The sequence below is a fragment of the Salmo salar genome, chromosome 13 (genome assembly GCF_965601325.2).
Source record: "Salmo salar chromosome 13, fSalSal1, whole genome shotgun sequence".
Lineage (NCBI taxonomy): Eukaryota > Metazoa > Chordata > Actinopteri > Salmoniformes > Salmonidae > Salmo > Salmo salar.
The window spans coordinates 104,180,675-104,201,060 of NC_138303.1; the positions used below are offsets into that span (position 1 = coordinate 104,180,675).

The following is a 20,386-nucleotide window of genomic DNA, read 5'->3' on the forward strand; positions in this document are numbered from 1 at the left end:
AAAATAGAAAAAAATACAGAAAAGTACATTTAATTGCTAAAATATGCCTAAGTATCAAAAGTAAAAGTATAAATTATTTCCAATTAGACAGCAGAATTTTTTTTTACCAGATAGCCAGGGGCACACTCCAACACTGACATCATTTACAAACAAAGCATTTGTGTTTAGTGAGTCCGCCAGGCCAGAGGCAATAGGGATGAACAGGGATGTTCTCTTGATAAGTGAGTAAATTGGACCATTTTCTTGTCCTGCTAAGTATTCAAAATGTAATGAGTACTTTTGGGTGTCAAGGAAAATGTGTGGAGTAAAAAGTATAATATTTTCTTTAGGAATGTAGTGACGTAAAAGTTGTCCAAAATATAAAAAGTAAATTACAGATGCCTCCAAAAAAACGAGTTAAGTAGTACTTCAAAGTATTTTTTTTACTTAAGTACTTACACAACTGAGCAGACATCCCGCTCAAAATAGGCTCTGTATGCCTGTGATAGTGTTGTATAAATAAGAAAATACACACACGCCAATTTTAATTACACTAAAATGTGCAAATTAACCTATAGACCGATAAGCATGTCGGGTAAATGTATTTCCATCAATGAATAAAAAGCATTATTTTGCAATGGGATTGGTTTTTTTCTCCGGTCAATTTGGCTGGAATAAAAACAAAATATAGTCAAAAAAAGGCCAAAAGCAAGCAATTACCGGCTAACTGAAACCCTGCCGCTGACACACATCTGGGTGCATGACACTCACCACCAGTGGAGGCTGGTGGGAGGAGCTATAGGAGGACTGTCTTGTAATGGCTGGAATGGAGTCAAATTGTGGTTTCAATATGCTTGATGTGTTTATCGTTGTGTTTATTCCATTCCAGCCATTACAATGAGCCTGTGTTCCTATAGCTCTTCACAACAACCTACTTTGAAAACCACATACCTAACACACGTCCATGTCCTGTGACTGCTGTTGACAGCAAAGGGCCCAGACTCCACCGTTCATCCAAATCCACACAACGCCCATATCACAGACTGGCCCCAGCCTCCATCAGAACCAACACTGGCTCTGAACACAAGACTAGTGTCCGGCCTGACATGAGTGTCTTGGTGTGATCCTGGACAACACCCAGTCATTCTCTGAACACAAGACTAGTGTCCGGCCTGACATGAGTGTCTTGGTGTGATCCTGGACAACACCCAGTCATTCTCTGAACACAAGACTAGTGTCCGGCCTGACATGAGTGTCTTGGTGTGATCCTGGACAACACCCAGTCATTCTCTGAACACAAGACTAGTGTCCGGCCTGACATGAGTGTCTTGGTGTGATCCTGGACAACACCCAGTCATTCTCTGAACACAAGACTAGTGTCCGGCCTGACATGAGTGTCTTGGTGTGATCCTGGACAACACCCAGTCATTCTCTGAACACAAGACTAGTGTCCAGCCTGACATGAGTGTCTTGGTGTGATCCTGGACAACACCCAGTCATTCTCTGAACACAAGACTAGTGTCCGGCCTGACATGAGTGTCTTGGTGTGATCCTGGACAACACCCAGTCATTCTCTGAACACAAGACTAGTGTCCGGCCTGACATGAGTGTCTTGGTGTGATCCTGGACAACACCCAGTCATTCTCTGAACACAAGACTAGTGTCCGGCCTGACATGAGTGTCTTGGTGTGATCCTGGACAACACCCAGTCATTCTCTGAACACAAGACTAGTGTCCGGCCTGACATGAGTGTCTTGGTGTGATCCTGGACAACACCCAGTCATTCTCTGAACACAAGACTAGTGTCCGGCCTGACATGAGTGTCTTGGTGTGATCCTGGACAACACCCAGTCATTCTCTGAACACAAGACTAGTGTCCGGCCTGACATGAGTGTCTTGGTGTGATCCTGGACAACACCCAGTCATTCTCTGAACACAAGACTAGTGTCCGGCCTGACATGAGTGTCTTGGTGTGATCCTGGACAACACCCAGTCATTCTCTGAACACAAGACTAGTGTCCGGCCTGACATGAGTGTCTTGGTGTGATCCTGGACAACACCCAGTCATTCTCTGAACACAAGACTAGTGTCCGGCCTGACATGAGTGTCTTGGTGTGATCCTGGACAACACCCAGTCATTCTCTTAACACAAAACTAGTGTCCGGCCTGACATGAGTGTCTTGGTGTGATCCTGGACAACACCCAGTCATTCTCTGAACACAAGACTAGTGTCCGGCCTGACATGAGTGTCTTGGTGTGATCCTGGACAACACCCAGTCATTCTCTGAACACAAGACTAGTGTCCGGCCTGACATGAGTGTCTTGGTGTGATCCTGGACAACACCCAGTCATTCTCTGAACACAAGACTAGTGTCCGGCCTGACATGAGTGTCTTGGTGTGATCCTGGACAACACCCAGTCATTCTCTGAACACAAGACTAGTGTCCGGCCTGACATGAGTGTCTTGGTGTGATCCTGGACAACACCCAGTCATTCTCTGAACACAAGACTAGTGTCCGGCCTGACATGAGTGTCTTGGTGTGATCCTGGACAACACCCAGTCATTCTCTGAACACAAGACTAGTGTCCGGCCTGACATGAGTGTCTTGGTGTGATCCTGGACAACACCCAGTCATTCTCTGAACACAAGACTAGTGTCCGGCCTGACATGAGTGTCTTGGTGTGATCCTGGACAACACCCAGTCATTCTCTGAACACAAGACTAGTGTCCGGCCTGACGTGTGTCTTGCTGTGATCCTGGACAACACCCAGTCATTCTCTGAACACAAGACTAGTGTCCGGCCTGACATGAGTGTCTTGGTGTGATCCTGGACAACACCCAGTCATTCTCTGAACACAAGACTAGTGTCCGGCCTGTCATTAGTGTCTTGGTGTGATCCTGGACAACACCTAGTCATTCTCTGCAAACATCAAGACATTGACTCTCTCCTGCAGGTTTATGCTCTACAACACCTGTAGAGTACTACCTTTCCTCACACAGAAAGCGGAGCATGTCCTAATCCAGACAAATTAAACAACTTCTTTGCTCGCTTTGAGGACAATAAATACAGTGCCACTGACACGACCCGCTTTCCAAAACCTGCGGGCTCTCCTTCTCCGTGGCCAACGTGAGTAAAATATTTAAACATGTTAACCCTCGCAAGGCTGCCGGCCCAGACGCTATCCTTAGCCGCGCCTTCAGAACATGCGCAAACCAGCTGGCTGGTGTGTTTACGGACATATTCAACCAATCCCTATCCCAGTCTGTTGTCCCCACATGCTTCAAGATGGCCACCATTGTTCCTGTTCCCAAGAAAGCTTAGGTAACTGAACTAAATGACTATCGCCCCATTGCACTCACTTCTGTCATCATGAAGTGCTTTGAGAGACAAGTCAAAGACCATATCACCTCCACCCTACCTGATACCCGAGACCCACTCCAATTTGCTTACCGCCCCAATAGGTCCTCTGACGATGCAATCGCCATCACATTGCACACTGCCCTAACCCATCTGGACAAGAGGAATACCTATGTAAGAATGCTGTTCATTGACTACAGCTCAGCATTTAACACCATAGTACCCTCCAAACTCGTCATGAAGCTCGAGACCCCGTGTCTCGACCCCGCCCTGTGCAACTGGGTCCTGTACTTTCTGACGGGCCGCCCCCAGGTGGTGAAGGTAGGAAACATCTCCACCCCGCTGATCCTCAACACTGGGGCCCCACAAGGGTGCGTTCTCAGCCCTCTCCTGTACAGTGCCTTGTAAAAGTATTCATCCCCCTTGGTGTTTTCCTATTTTGTTGCATTACAACCTGTAATTTAAATCGATTTTTATTTGGATTCCATGTAATGGACATACACAAAATATTCCAAATTGGTGAAGTGAAATTAAAAAAACAACTTGTTTAAATAAAATAAAAATAAAAAACAACAACTGAAAAGTGGTGCGTGCATGTATTCACCCCCTTTGCTATGAAGCCCCTAAAAAAGATCTGGTGCAAGCAATTACCTTCAGAAGTCACATAATTAGTTAGATTGCACACAGGTGGACTTTATTTAAGTGTCACATGATCTCAGTGTATATATACACCTGTTATGAAAGGCCCCAGAGTCTGCAACACCACTAAGCAAGGGGCACCATGAAGACCAAGGAGCTCTCCAAACAGGTGAGGGACAAAGTTGTGGAGAAGTACAGATCAGGGTTGGGTTATAAAAAAAAATCTGAAACTTAGAACATCCCACGTATGGCACCACAACAAACCTGCCAAGAGAGGGCCGCCCACCAAAACTCACGGACCAGGCAAGGAGGGCATTAATCAGAGAGGCAACAAAGAGACCAAAGATAACCCTGAAGGAGCTGCAAAGCTCCACAGCGGAGATTGGAGTATCTGTCCATAGGACCACTTTAAGCCGTACACTCCACAGAGCTGGGCTTTACAGAAGAGTGGCCAGAAAAAAAAGTCATTGTATGAAGAAAAAATAAGCAAACAGGTTTGGTGTTCGCCAAAAGGCATGTGGGAGACTCCCCAAACATATGGAAGAAGGTACTCTGGTCAGATAAAATTGAGCTTTTTGTCCATCAAGGAAAATGCTATGTCTGGCGCAAACCCAACACCTCTTATCACCCCGAGAACAACATCCCCACAGTGAAGCATGGTGGTGGCAGCATCATGGACAAATGGACAATGACCCCAAGCATACTTCCAAAGTTGTGGCAAAATGGCTTAAGGACAACAAAGTCAGGGTATTGGAGTGGCCATCATAAAGCCCTGATCTCAATCCCATAGAAAATTCGTGGGCAGAATTGAAAAAGTGTGTGCGAGCAAGGAGGCCTACAAACCTGACTCAGTTACACCAGCTCTGTCAGGAGGAATGGGCCAAAATTCACCCAACTTATTGTGGAAGCTTGTGGAAGGCTTCCCAAAATGTTTGACCGAAGTTAAACAATTTAAAGGCAATGCTACCGAATACTAATTGAGTGTATGTGAACTTCTGACCCACTGGAAATGTGATAAAAGAAATAAAAGCTGAAATAAATCATTCTCTCTACTATTATTCTGACATTTCACATTCTTAAAATAAAGTGGTGATCCTAACTGACCTAAGACGGGGAATTCTTACTATGATTAAATGTCAGGAATTTAAATGTATTTGGCTAAGGTGTATGTTAACTTCCGACTTTGTCTGTCTGTCTGTCTCTGTCTGTCTGTCTTAAACCATCTTCAGTCTTCTCCCAGCAGAGAAAGCACACAATCCTTACGTTCTAACCTGGAATAATTTAGTGCACACGAGATATGGTCATTCATCTTATGTAGGTAGCGCGCGATCTAAAGCGAGTGGGATTGCCTGGCTACGTGACCTTACCATTAGTTGTTTTGATAACAGCAAAAATGCATGGAATACGTTGATCAAATCCATGCATCCTAAATTACAAAACATTTGAAAATTAAAGTTAGATCTATTAGACCGCATTTGTAGTTTAATTTCTTTCAACAGACTACATTTCTCTGGAAGCAAACATAATACAAAAAGACTTCCTGATAAAATGTGTGCTAAACATGGCTTTGTAGCCAGACGAATACATTAAAAGACAATAGTCAACCAATCAGAAACACTATGCTCACAACCTGAATCTACTAAATGGTGTCACTGGTGGATTTTGTTTGACTTTTGGAATATATTGCTGAATAGACTGTTTTTACCAGGCGTGAATCACGGAGTCAACACACACGGTTGATGCGCTAGAGAAATGTATACTGCAAACTTTCACCCACTTCATTTTTAGATAGGGCGATATTTTCTTATCTTTGTTTTAACCATCCCATTCAAATCATTTCTGTATCCGTCCACCTTTTGTCATTATATCTGCACACAGCAGGTATTCCATTATATGGGGTAAAGCCAAAACTGCAGTTGATTGCCAGTGATCATCATTCATCGTGTAGACAAATGCTAGGCCTATATATAATCATTAGGTGACTTTAAAGGAGTAGGTCATTGGATGCAAACATAGTCTAAGTATGTTATACCTTTTGCATTGTATAAATGACATGATGACAATCTCTTGCTTGACATAATAGTCTGTACAACAATGGCAATTAGCTGCAACCAAGCTTGAGGGACAATGTTGATTGACAGGTGGAATGATGTCCAATGAGGGTTTCAAGGTTGAAGTGGAAGGCGGGATCAGATCGGCACAGCATTGTCCAATGAGGTTGTGAGGTGAGGCTAAGCACAGGAGTTTTTTTAATTCTCTTTGTGCATGCTACAGAGGCTCGAGAACAATGACGTGATGACGAAGTACACAACTGTTGCGGACCACTTTTGGCTCGTGAGTGCTATTTTCAGAACTACTGGCTGAAAAGTATACAAAAGTACTGGAGAATCTCTTTAAGATGAATGCACTATAACTGCAAGTCTGCTAAATGACTAGAATGTGAAAAAAAAATACATACAAAAATTGCCCACAGAGACGATCTCCTGCCCTACAGGGCCTGAAGTACATCACGTTTTGCTCTTATTTCCCCTACAACAAACATCAAAACAAGCCCTAACCTATAAAAGTCAACCTTTTCAGCGCAGACAGAAGCACAAGGAAGAGGTTTCAATGAGGAGGGAGTGAAATCCACACATATCTCCTCTGACCTCTTTTTCACTGGCACAGTCTCTCAGGTTTACTTCTCTTGAGGGTTTTGTGTAACTACAACTCAGGTCATTGTTTACTGCAGACGGGGTTCTCATTTTGTCTTGACATAGACGGCGCCATTGTACGTCATCAAGCGGTAAATGTAAACTGAGGTTGTGGGTTTGATGCTTACTGGATATGGGACACTGCAACACCCGATAGAACGATAGACACCCGATAGAACGTCTGGCAATGGCAAGCGAAGAGTCGATTTGGGATTCCGCACGTGTGTAACCAGCCTAGCCACCGTGGCAGTAAATCAAGCTTGTTTTGTGACTTGGGTAATCTGGGCCTGGAGAGGCTGTAAGCAGATTCATTAGACTAATTATTTAATAAATGAATGATTTGATTAGTCAAAGACTAACGCAGCAGTATTTGAGCATTGTGCTTCTTGCCAAGGTAGTGTGCAATGTTTGGCGGTAGGTAGCAAGTGGTGTACAGTGACCTGAGTTGAAGCATAGTCTGCTCTTACGTTAGAGCAGAACCAGCCTACTTAGACCCATCTCTCCTTGATCACAGTCTTAATGTCATGTTAAGCAGTTATACAGTTGTTGTGGTGGTTGTTTAACTAGATGTCCAACAGTCTGTGTATTTTTAGCTTTAAAACCTATTTGACACCTCCACTTGCAGAGGTCAGCTCATCTGTGCAAGATGTGAAACTGCTATCTGTTTGGCCCGGTTTACAGAGTACTCAAAAAATGACTCATTTTCATTCCAAATTACCCTTTTTCAATTTTGCTTCAAAGTGTAAACATGGTTCTGTATCTGGCAGTTTAATCTGTAAAGTGTAAATATGCATCGACACGTAATTTTAAGGAGAATATATTCTTAGTCATAATCCGGAAAAGCCTTGATAGCAGTTTTGCTTGAATTTGGCTTGAAGCCACAGTCATGTAGTTATGTTTTCCTATAGCCTACCCCTGACCTGGATGTTCATACACTGACCTGGATGTTCATACACTGACCTGGATGTTCATACAGTGACCTGGATGTTCATACACTGACCTCAGCAGGCTGTTTTCCTATAGCCTACCCCTGACCTGGATGTTCATACACTGACCTCAGCAGGCTGTTGACTTGTTGATTTTTAGTTCTCTATGTCTCTATCTCTCTCAAACACACCCCAGAAGGTCTCTGATATGCACCCTGCAGCAGTCTCTCTTTTTCATTTACTCTCTCGCTTTCATTTACTCCCTCTCTTTCTTTCATTTACTCGCTCTCTCTCTCTCTCTCTCTCTCTCGCATTTACTCTCTCTTTCATTTACTTTCATTTTCTTTCTCTCGCTCTATCTCATTTACTCTTTCATTTACTTTCTCTTTCTCTCATTTTATTTCTCTCTCATTCTCTTTCTCTCTTTCTCTTTCTCTCTTTCTCTCTCTCTCATTTTCTCTCTCTCATTTTCTCGCTCTCTCTCATTTTTCTCTCGCTCTCTCTCATTTTCTCTCGCTCTCTCTAATTTTCTCTCGCTCTCTCTCTCTCATTTTCTCTCTCTCGCCCTGTCCACCTATTCCTTCTGACGTTTAACTACTCCCCACTGTAGTGTAGACCGGCATGCTGGAGTGATTGTGTTGCCATGTCAGAGTTATTATGTTACGAAAGTTTAGAGAGACAGTGAGGTTATTCTGAGCACCTAAGGGAGAAGGCGACAACCATATAATTAGGTCTAGTAGAATGGGAAAAGCTCCTCAGACCACAGAAATTTGACGGATACACTCAATCTAGTACTTTTGTTTATATGGGGAAAGTCAGCCCTCTGATGGCTGGTGTTGATGACTTGTATTCTATTCTTCCACTGCTCCCCCAGGCTGCTTTATCGCAGTCTCCCCCGACAGGCAGAAAGTGGGGCTGGCTAGCTAACAAACTTACTAACCTCCACTATGCAATACGCTCGCCTAGGCTTCTCTTCCTCTTGTCACACGACACTCTATTCTCAGTTCCGGTTTCTCTCATCTACTGTCTGTCACACCCTCGTCTCATAGACGTTGTTGTTGTTTTTGAGGGCTTGGCCTAAAGGGTATACTACTATTGAAACTAGATCTAGTCAGGGTTTTCTAAAACAGGTTTCATCTGTACTACGACGGTGGATATTGCTTGTCCGCCTGTCGCTAACTCTAGCAGGCTTGTAACTGCACATGGCTAGTCGAATGCCAAACTCTTCATTGAGATAATGTTGAAACATCAATCCATGGGCGAGTTAATGGCACATTTCTTTGGGGGGCCGAAATAAAAAGGAAAAAAGTTGCAAATAGGGATGGGCATTTGACATGTTTTACTGTTAGGAGTACTCCCATGATTAAAAAAATAACTGGGAAAAAATGTGTGCATTTATCTATATGCCAACAGTGCGCAACAGTAGAACAGAATATTTCTCCAAATGGAAAAAGTTTCCAGTGTGAAGTGATGAACATCTCATGTCTGGAACCCTTATTATCAAACAGTGATCATTTTGCAGGGTAACAAACCAAAATGTCTCTTTTCGATATATACAGATGTTCGATTTAGTTTATTCTGCATGTTCTTTGGCATTTTCAAAATGGATGAACAATTCCACATTAAACACTGCATGGGGATGAATCACAGACACAGCATTGGTTTGGTGAGTAGGTCTAGGCATAATCATTCTGACAAACATACGCTCTTTGTCTTTATCAAACTAATGCATATTTTCAGTGTGGAACCTGTCTAGTATTAAGTTGCTTTCCCCCTTTTTGCCCTCAGAATATCCTCAATTCGTCAGGGCATGGAGTCTACAAGGTGTCAAAAGCGTTCCACAAGGATGCTGGCCCATGTTGACTCCAGTGCTTCCCACAGTTGTGTGGCGGACATACACAATCTGTCTCAATTGTCTCAAGGATTAAAACTCCTTCTTTAACGTGTCTCCTACCCTTCATCTACACTGATTGATTGAAGTGGATTTAACAAGTGACATAAGGGATCATAGCTTTCACCTGGATTCACCTGGTCAGTCTGTCATGGAAAGAGGTGTTCCTAATGTTTTGTATACTCTGTGTATATTGAAGAAGCTGTTAATTAAATATTCAAAGTAAATTAATACTCCAACTTTAAGAGAATGGAAGAAACAAATGCTTTATTTAAATCTAGATTTTTTTTAGGGCTACAAACAAACAACATAATGACAGATTACTGGCCAATTCTCCTACCCGCCAGGCTACCCGCCAGGCTACCCGCCAGGCTACCTGCTACCCGCCAGGCTACCTGCTACCCGCCAGGCTACCTGCTACCCGCCAGGCTACCCGCCAGGCTACCTGCCAGGCTACCCGCCAGGCTACCTGCTACCCGCCAGGCTACCTGCCAGGCTACCCGCCAGGCTACCTGCTACCCGCCAGGCTACCCGCCAGGCTACCCGCCAGGCTACCTGCTACCCGCCAGGCTACCTGCTACCTGCCAGGCTACCTGCTACCTGCCAGGCTACCCGCCAGGCTTCCCGCCAGGCTACCCGCCAGGCTACCTGCTACCTGCCAGGCTACCCGCCAGGCTACCTGCTACCCGCCAGGCTACCCGCCAGGCTACCCGCCAGGCTACCTGCTACCCGCCAGGCTACCCGCCAGGCTACCCGCCAGGCTACCTGCCAGGCTACCCGCCAGGCTACCCGCCAGGCTACCCGCCAGGCTACCTGCTACCCGCCAGGCTACCTGCTACCCGCCAGGCTTCCCGCCAGGCTACCCGCCAGGCTACCTGCTACCTGCCAGGCTACCCGCCAGGCTACCCGCCAGGCTACCTGCTACCCGCCAGGCTACCCGCCAGGCTACCCGCCAGGCTACCCGCCAGGCTACCCTACCCGCCAGGCTACCCGCCAGGCTACCCGCCAGGCTACCCGCCAGGCTACCTGCCACCCCGATCAACATTGGCTGTGGATATGGTGATGTCATCGTTTGTGAAAATGTATGTCAATGTTCTTTGTTTTTGTCTCAATCTTTCGGGTAAAAAATAAATAAAAGTGCATTTCTTTTTATTATAAAATATTTAAATAAGCTAGTTGCCACAGTCATAAACCCTGTGTATTTCTACAATGTATCTAATTAAAATCTGAATTTAAACCTAACCCTAACCACACTGATAACCTTAACCCTAACCTTAAAATAAGACCAACAAAGAAATGTTTGTTTTCTTACATTTTTACGACATAGCCAGACTGAGTTTGTGGAAAATAGACAGGATGCAATTATTCCAAAACTGCAGTTCGTTGTTGGAACACATATTTCCCTAATTCAATCAACCAGTCCATTTTTAATTTGTGATGAAACTCCACATTTTAGCAAGGAATGTTATCTGTTTTTAATAAGCATGTATTTCTGTAGGACTAACGGGAGCTTGCACATGTACAAATGGAATGCTAGAGTCAAGACACATTTTTGAGTTTTACAGTATTTGAAGAAGAGTTTGTCTGTTCAGTACTCAGTCACGCATATCCCTATTTGCAAATCCAGCAGGCCATGGGGTGAAATAGACATCTTTATGTATTACTTAGTGTTAACTTACTGTTTTAGCGGTCTAAGGCTCTGCATCTCAGTGCTAGAGGCGTCACTACAGACACCGTGGTTCGAATCCAGGCTGTATCACAACCAGCCGTGATTGGGAGTCCCATAGGGCGGTGCACAATTGGCCCAGCGTCGTCTGGGTTTGGCCGGTTTAGGCCGTCATTGTAAATAAGAATTTGTTCTTAACTGACTTGCCTTAAATAAAGGTTTAAATAGAAAATAAAAATGTAATGTAACAAAATGTAATACCATCTTCAGTGTGCTTATCAATGCACAAGCAACTTTCCCCTCCACTCCTAGCGATAAAATAATTATATTAAGTCATACACAAGTTTTACTGTGCGTTGAAGGTTCAAACGCATTCAGTCATTACTAGATGTGTAATATGACAGGTATTTATTTTTAACACACAAAACATCCCAGAACATCAGAGTTGACCGTAGTTAAATCAAATCAAATCTTATTTGTCATATGCGCCGAATACAACAGGTGTAGACCTTACAGTGAAATGCTGAATACAACCGGTGTAGACCTTACAGTGAAATGCTGAATACAACCGGTGTAGACCTTACCGTGAAATGCTGAATACAACCGGTGTAGACCTTACCGTGAAATGCTGAATACAACAGGTGTAGACCTTACAGTGAAATGCTGAATACAACCGGTGTAGACCTTACCGTGAAATGCTGAATACAACCGGTGTAGACCTTACCGTGAAATGCTGAATACAACCGGTGTAGACCTTACCGTGAAATGCTGAATACAACCGGTGTAGACCTTACCGTGAAATGCTGAATACAACCGGTGTAGACCTTACCGTGAAATGCTGAATACAACCGGTGTAGACCTTACCGTGAAATGCTGAATACAACCAGTGTAGACCTTAGAGTGAAATGCTGAGTACAACAGGTGTAGACCTTACAGTGAAATGCTGAGTACAACAGGTGTAGACCTTACAGTGAAATGCTGAGTACAACCGGTGTCGACCTTACAGTGAAATACTGAATACAACCGGTGTCGACCTTACAGTGAAATGCTTACTTACAAGCGTTTAACCAACAATGCAGTTTTAAGAAATTCATAAAAAAGTAAGAGATAAGAACAACAAATAATTAAAGAGCAGCAGTAAATAACAATAGTGGGGTTATATACAGGAGGTACCGGTACAGAGTCAATGTGCGGGGGCACCGGTGTCAAGGTAATTGAGGTAATTATGTACATGTAGGTAGAGTTATTAAAGTGACTTTGCATAGATAATAACAGAGAGTAGCAGCAGTGGGCGGGGGAGTAATGTGAATAGTCTGGGTAGCCATTTGATTAGCTGTTCAGGAGTCTTATGGCTTGGGGGTAGAAGCTGTTTAGATGCCTCTTGGACCTAGACTTGGTGCTCCGGTACCGCTTGCCATGCGGTAGCAGAGAGAACAGTCTATGACTAGGGTGGCTGGAGACTTTGACAATTTTTAGGGCCTTCCTCTGACACCGCCTGGCATAGAGGTCCTGGATGGCAGGAAGCTTGGCCCCAGTGATGTACTGGGCTGTATACACTATTCTCTGTAGTGCCTTGCAGTCAGAGGCCAAGCAGTGATTCAACCTGTCAGAATGCTCTCGATGGTGCAGCTGTAAAACCTTTTGAGGATCTGAGGACCAATGCCAAATCTTTTCAGTCTGCTGAGGGGGAATAGGTTTTGTTGTGCCCTCTTCACGACTGTCTTGGTGTGCTTGAACCATCTTAGTTTGTTGGTGATGTGGACACCAAGGAACTTGAAGCTCTCAACCTGCTCCACTGCAGCCCCGTCAATGAGAATGGGGGCGTGCTTGGTCCTCCTTTTCCTTTAGTCCACGATCATCTCCTTTGTCTTGATCACATTGAGGGAGAGGTTTTTGTCCTTGCACCACACAGTCAGGTCTCTGACGACCTCCCTATAGGCTGTCTCTTTGTTGTGTAATCAACAAACTTAATGATAGTGTTGGAGTGGTGTTTGGCCATGCAGTCATGAGTGTGAACAGGGAGTACAGGACGGGACTGAGCATGCACACCTGAGGGGCCCCCGTGTTGAGGATCAGTGTGACGGATGTGTTGTTACCTACCCTCACCACCTGGGGGCGGCCCGTCAGGAAGTCCAGGATCCAGTTGCAGAGGGAGGTGCTTAGTCCCAGGGTCCTTAGCTTAGTGATGAGCTTTGAGGGCACTATGGTGTTGAAAGCTGAGCTGTAGGCAATGAATAGAATTCTCACATAGGTGTTCCTTTTGTCCAGGTGTGAATGGGCAGTGTGGAGTGCAATAGAGATTGCATCATCTGTGGATCTGTTGGTGCAGTATGCAAATTGGAGTGGGTCTAGGGTTTCTGGGATAGTGGTGTTGTGAGCCATGACCGGCCTTTCAAAGCACTTCATGGCTACAGACGTGAGTGCTACGGGACGGTAGTCATTTAGGCAGGTTACCTTAGTGTTCTTGGGCACAGGGACTGTCTGCTTGAAAAATGTTGTTTTTACAGACTGAGACAGGGAGAGATTGAAAATGTCAGTGAAGACACTTGCCAGTTGGTCAGCGCATGCTTGGAGTACATGCCCTGGTAATCCGTCTAGCCCAGTGGCCTTGTGAATGTTTGGCTCACATCGGCTGCGGAGAGCGTGATCACACAGTCATCCGGAACAGCTGATGCTCTCATGCATGTTTCAGGGTTACTTGCTTCAATGCGAGCATAAAGTTATTTAGCTCGTCTGGTAGGCTCGTGTCAATGGGCAGCTCTCTGCGGTGCTTCTCTTTGTAGTCTGTAAGAGTTTGCAAGCTCTGCCACATCCGAGGAGCGTCGGAGCCAGTGTAGTACAATTCGATCTTAGTCCTGTATTGATGCTTTGCCTGTTTGATGGTTCGTCGGAGGGCATAATGAGATTTCTTATAAGCTTCCGGGTTAGAGTCCCGCTCCTTGAAAGCGGCAGCTCTACCCTTTAGCTCAGTGCGAATGTTGCCTGTAATCCACGGCTTCTGGTTGGGACTCCTCGAACCAAGTACGTAGTATAGGACTCTGGACACTCCAACTTGTTGTGTTCTGTCTTTACTCTGTCACTCGAGTTTCCTCTTCCCACTTCCCCTGGCCTCACCCTTAACTTTGTTCCCTGCAGAAGGATACATACATACATGCATACATGCATACATACATACATACATACATACATACATACATACATCCATACATACATACATACATACATACATACATACATACATACATACATACATACATACACTCCCCTTCAAAAGTTTGGGGTCAGTTACAAATGTCCTTGTTTTTGAAAGAAAATCACATTTTTCTGTCCATTAAAATAACATCAAATTGATCAGAAATACAGTGTAGACATTGTTAATGTTGTAAATGGCTATTGTAGCTGGAAACGGCTGATTTTTGATGGAGTATCTACATAGGCGTACAGAGGCCCATTATCAGCGACCATCACTCCTGTGTTCCAATGGCACATTGTGTTAGCTAATCCAAGTTTATCATTTTAAAAGGCTAATTGATCATTAGAAACGCTTTTGCAATTATGTTAGCACAGCTGAAAACTGTTGTGCTGATTTAAAGAAGCAATACAACTAGCCTTTAGACTAGTTGAGTATCTGGAGCATCAGCATTTGTGGGTTCGATTACAGGCTCAAAATGGCCAGAAACAAAGAACTTTCTTCTGAAACTCGTCAGTCTATTCTTGCTCTGAGAAATGAAGGCTATTCCATGCGAGAAATTGCCAAGAAACTGAAGATCTTGTACAAAGCTGTCTGCTACACCCTTCACAGAACAGCGCAAACCTGCTCTAACCAGAATAGAAAGAGGAGTGGGAGGCCCAGGTGCACACCTCACCAAGAGGACAAGTACATTAGTGTCTAGTTTGAGAAAGACTCCTCACAACTGATCAACTGGCAGCTTCATTAAATAGTACCCGCAAAACACCAGTCTCAACGTCAACAGTGAAGAGGTGACTCCGGGATGCTGGCCTTCTAGGCAGAGTTGAAAAGAAAAAGCCATATCTCAGACTGGCCAAAAAAAAAGGAAAGATTAAGATGGGCAAAAGAACAGAGACACTGGACAGAGGAAGATTGGAAAAAAGTTAGGGACAGACGAATCTAAGTTTGAGGTGTTTGGACCACAAAGAACATTCGTGAGACGCAGAAAAAATGGAAAGGTGCTGGAGGAGTGGTTGATGCCATCTGTCAAGCATGGTGGAGGCAATTTGATGGTCTGGAGGTACTTTGGCGGTGGTAAAGTGGGAGATTTGTATAGGGTAAAAGGGATCTTGAAGAAGGAAGGCTATCACTCCCTTTTGCAATGCCATGCCATGCCATACCCTGTGGACAGAGCTTAATTGGAGCCAATTTCCTTCTACAACAGGACAATGACCCAAAGCACAGCTCCAAACTATGCAAGAACTATTTAGGGAATGGTATTCTGTCTATAATGGAGTGGCCAGCACAGTCAGTGGATCTCAACCCTATTGAGCTGTTGTGGGAGCAGCTTGACCATATGGTACCTAAGAAGTGCCAATCCAACTTGTGGGAGGTGCTTCAGGAAGCATGGGGTGAAATCTCTTCAGATTACCTCAACAAATTGACAACTAAAATGCCAAAGTCTGCAAGGCTGTAATTGCTGCAAATTAAGGATTCTTTGACAAAAGGACACTATTATTTCAATAATAAATCATTGTTTATATTTCCTATTCATTTTGCAACTAATTTCACCTATGTTTTCATGGAAAAAAAGGACATTTCTAAGTGACCCCAAACATTTGAACGGTAGTGTAAATACATACATTTTCAATTGTTGTATTTTACCAGGCAAGTTAGTTATGAACAAATTCTTCTTTACAATGATGGCCTAGGAACAGTGGGTTAACTGCCTTGTTCAGGGGCAGAACAACAGATTTGTACCTTGTCAGCTCGGGGATTCGATCCACCAACCTTTCGGTTACTGGTCCAACGCTCTAACCACTAGGCTACCTGCTGCCCCTGTGGACACATTGCAGCCCGACGCTATAGGCCTACATACGTGGGAAAAACACATCTATTTAAAGCTGTTGAAATGGCTAGTGTGTTTAATGTTCCTGAAATGGCACGTTTCTACACCATTTTACAACGCTATTTCCATGCTGAGAAGAGTGACATTTCATACAGTAGGTGCCTTTTGGCAAGTTAATCCGATTTCACTCCCAGAGCCCAGACCAGGGCACAGCTGAGGCTGATTTCACTCCCAGAGCCCAGACCAGAGCACAGCTGAGGCTGATTTCACTCTGAGCCCAGACCAGAGCACAGCTGACTGAGGCCCAATACTATCCACTGAAATGCCTCGCCTCAAGCTTCAAATCCTAAACTCTAAACCCTCACAACCCCAACCCTCTTACAGGGACCAGTTGACCATAACCACCTGTGTGTTTGTGCATGGGTAAGAGTGCTGATCTAGGATTGGCTTTGCCTTAAAGGTCATAATGAGGAATGCTTTTCCAACAGTCTTGAAGGAGTTCCCACATATGCTAAGCACTTGTTGGCTGCTTTTCCTTCACTCAGCGGTCCAACTCATCTCAATTGGGTTGAGGTCAGGGGATTGTGGAGGCCAGATCATCTGATGCAGCACTCCATCACTCTCCTTCTTGGTCAAATAGCCCTTACACATACTGGAGTGTGTTTTGGGTTGTTGTCCTGTTGAAAAACAAATGATAGTCCCACTAAGTGCAAATCAGATGGGATGGCGTATCGCTGCAGACTGCTGTGGTAGCCATGCTGGTTAAGTGTGCCTTGAATTCTAAATAAAAAACCGACAGTGTCACCAGCAAAGCACCATCACACCTCCTCCTCCATGCTTCACGGTGGGAAGTACACTTGCAGAGATCATCTGTTCACCTACTCTGCATCTCACAAAGACATGGCGGTTATAACCAAAATTCTCAAATTTGGACAAAGGGACAGATTTCCACCGGTCTAATGTCCATTGCTCTGCCACCCATTTCTGTAGGGTGAGACACCCCCTGGACAGGACGCTAGTCTATCGCAGGGCCTTACCCCTAATCCATCTCCTAAATACTAAAGTTCCAAGCATAGAGGCATCAGGTCCCAATTTTGGAGTCTTTGGTATGACTTGACGGGGGATCAAACCCCCAACCTTCCAATCTCAGGGCTGACACACTAACTACAAGGTTACATATGGCTCTGCTTATCCCTATGGATGTGTTTGGTGTTAATGTTGTTATTATTCTGTTCTCTCCTGTCTCCCAGGCCTGTCACCGTTGTATTGCAGCCTGTTTGGCCTGATGAGGGAAAGCGACCGCATGTGGTTCCCACCCAATCACATCCTCAAACTCCACCAATCAGCAAATTACAGTCTCCTCTTCAGAGTGAGGTGGGATGTGGCGTGTGGTCAGGGGACGACTTTTCATTTTTCTGTTGAAAAGGAAACAGTTAGATATGCTATTAAAAATATTAAGGAATTAAAGTGTGAAATATACAATGATGTTTAATTAAAGTATCATTGTACAGAAGTAGTATTAGACACAATGTTCTTGTCTTCTATATAGTCTTCTTTATCTTCTCTTCCTGTTTCTTCTCCCTTTCTGCGCCCCCCCCCCCCCCCCCCAGGTACTACTTCCCTGGCTGGTATGGAGGCTCCTGTTCCTTCCGCTATGGAGTCAACAAGGGAATGGACAGCCCAGTGTTTGACGATACTGTCATGTCCTACCTCTTCGCTCAGGTTAGTCTTGGACTATATTTTTTACCAGGAATGTTTTCTCAGTCTGGTAGTGTGAAATTGAAGAGTGTAGACGTGCTGATCTTGGATCAGCTTTGCCTTAACTTCTTGGGGCTATGTGGGACGCTAGTGTGCCACCCGTGGTGCACCCTATCAACAGCAGGTGCATTTCAAGAGCGGCAAATTTCAAACCAAATAAATGTCAAAATTCGAATTTTTCAAACATACAACTATCTTACACCCTTTGAAAGATAAACATCTCCTTAATCTAACCACGTTATCCGATTTCAAAAAGGTTTTACGGCGAAAGCATAAAGTTAGATTATGTTAGGAGAGTACATTGACAATAGCTGTGTGTAATGTTTTGTCAATTCAAAGCCAGGCGTCACCAAAACCATAAAACCAGCTAAAATGATGCACTAACCTTTTACAATCTCCATCAGATGACACTCCTAGGACATTATGTTAGACAATGCATGCATTTTTAGTTCTATCAAGTTCATATTTATATCCAAAAACAGCGTTTTACTATGGCATTGATGTTGAGGAAATCGTTTCCCTCCAATAACCGGCAGTCAAGTCAGCACCACAAATTAAATAATTTAAATTAGAAAACATTGGTAAAATATTATATTGTCATTTAAAGAATTATAGATTTACATCTCTTGAACGCAATCAACTTGCCAGATTTAAAAATAACCTTACTGGGAAATCACACTTTGCAATAATCTGAGCACTGCGCCCAGAAAAATATGCTTTGCTATACAGACAAACGGCCATGTTGGAGAGATCTAAAATCGAAAATACTATGTAAATAATCCATTACCTTTGATTCTCTTCATCAGATGTCACTTCCAGGAATCCCAGGTCCATAACGAATGTAGTTTTGTTCAAAAAAGCTCATCATTTATATCCAAAAAGCTCCGTGTTGTTAGCACATGATCTAAGCCAGCCGGACTTCTCGTCATGAACGAGGGGAAAAAATATATTTACGTTCGTTCAAACATGTCAAACGTTGTATAGCATAAGTCATTAGTGCCTTTTTTAACCAGAACATGAATAATATTCAAGGTGGACGAATGCATTCTCTTTTATAACGTATTGGAACGAGGGTACCCAACATGAACTCGCGCGCCAGAGTCTAATCGGCCATCACCGTTCCATGGCTCTTGTTCGGTCAGATCTCACAGTAAAAGACTCAAAACACTTTGTAAAGGCTGGTGACATCTAGTGGAAGCAATAGGAAGTGCCAAAACATTAATCAACCCCTGTGTGTTTCAATGGCATAGGCTTAAAGGTAATTCAACACATCAGGTATCCACTTCCTGTCAGAAAATGTCTCAGGGTTTTGCCTGCCAAATGAGTTCTGTTATACTCACAGACACCATTCAAACAGTTTTAGAAACTTTAGGGTGTTTTCTATCCATATATAATAAGTATATGCATATTCTAGTTACTGGGTAGGATTAGTAACCAGATTAAATCGGGTACGTTTTTTTATCCAGCCGTGAAAATACTGCCCCCTAGCCCCAACAGGTTAAAGATCATAAGAAATTGGGGCTGCAGCGTAGCCTAGTGGTTAGAGTGTTGGACTAGTAACCGAAAGGTTGCAAGTTCGAATCCCCGAGCTGACAAGGTACAAATCTGTTGTTCTGCCCCTGAACAAGGCAGTTAACCCACTGTTCCTAGGCCATCATTGAAAATAATAATTTGTTCTTAACTGACTAGTTAACTAAAGGTTAAATAAATAAAATGAATGAGCACTTCTACTCTGAGTTGATTTGTAAATATGGGCTCTAGTCTAACATGTATGTTACAGGCTCCCCTAAAATGGCCTACCTGTAAAGCCACCAGATGCCTTACTGTAAAGCCACCAGATACCTGAAGTATTAAGTAACCTGATCCCCGGGCTCAATTGCTACAGAGAGCGAGCCAGCTGGTGAGACCATAATGCCAAGCACAATCAATTTTGGGCGACTGGTTTCTTTAAACCAATCACCAATCAGCGACGCTGTAAAGTCTGTGTGGTGTAAATAACTGCCTAATCTACCCGTCTGTGTGTGTGTCTGTACGTATGCTGAAGAAAAGGGGAAGTAGTGTTGGGAGGGTGAGGCAGTGGTGAAAGCTGTGGCTGGTAGGGCGTGTTTTTGTGTGTACGTGCGTGTTTTTGTGTGTACGTGCGTGTTTTTGTGTGTACGTGCGTGTTTTTAGAATGTCTGTGTGGACTGTGGTGTCCTTTCAGTTTTTATCTTCACATTCACATTGTCACAGAACACACTGGGGGGGAGAGATTACCCTGTCTGTATACGTTAGCTATGCCAGGTCCTGCTGTCGTTTTAAAGAGCATAACTTATAAATGCCTTTATGAGCTTAGTTCAACTGTAATACCCCATCAGAACCTGAAATACAAGCTTGTTTTACTTCAATATTTGTAAAGATTGAAAATGTAAATGAACACTGTATATAACTATAATTTAGATATTTTGGATGGTCAGT

At 43.9% G+C, this 20,386-nt stretch overlaps 1 protein-coding gene across 4 annotated transcripts in view; it reads left to right on the forward strand.

Annotated features, from left to right (window-relative positions):
- LOC106568442 (tyrosine-protein kinase JAK2) overlaps positions 1 to 20,386 on the forward strand; it is a 99,413-nt gene that overhangs the window by 41,622 nt on the left and 37,405 nt on the right. For 3 of the 4 annotated variants that reach the window (XM_045692557.2, XM_014138772.3, XM_014138774.3), the window contains 2 exons: positions 17,422 to 17,545; positions 17,782 to 17,893. In XM_045692557.2, coding sequence (XP_045548513.1) covers positions 17,457 to 17,545; positions 17,782 to 17,893 — 201 coding nt within the window. In that variant the 5' untranslated portion in view covers positions 17,422 to 17,456. Of the gene's footprint in view, positions 1 to 17,421; positions 17,546 to 17,781; positions 17,894 to 19,709; positions 19,830 to 20,386 lie in introns of all 4 variants that reach the window. The other variant, XM_014138775.3, reaches the window with a different exon arrangement.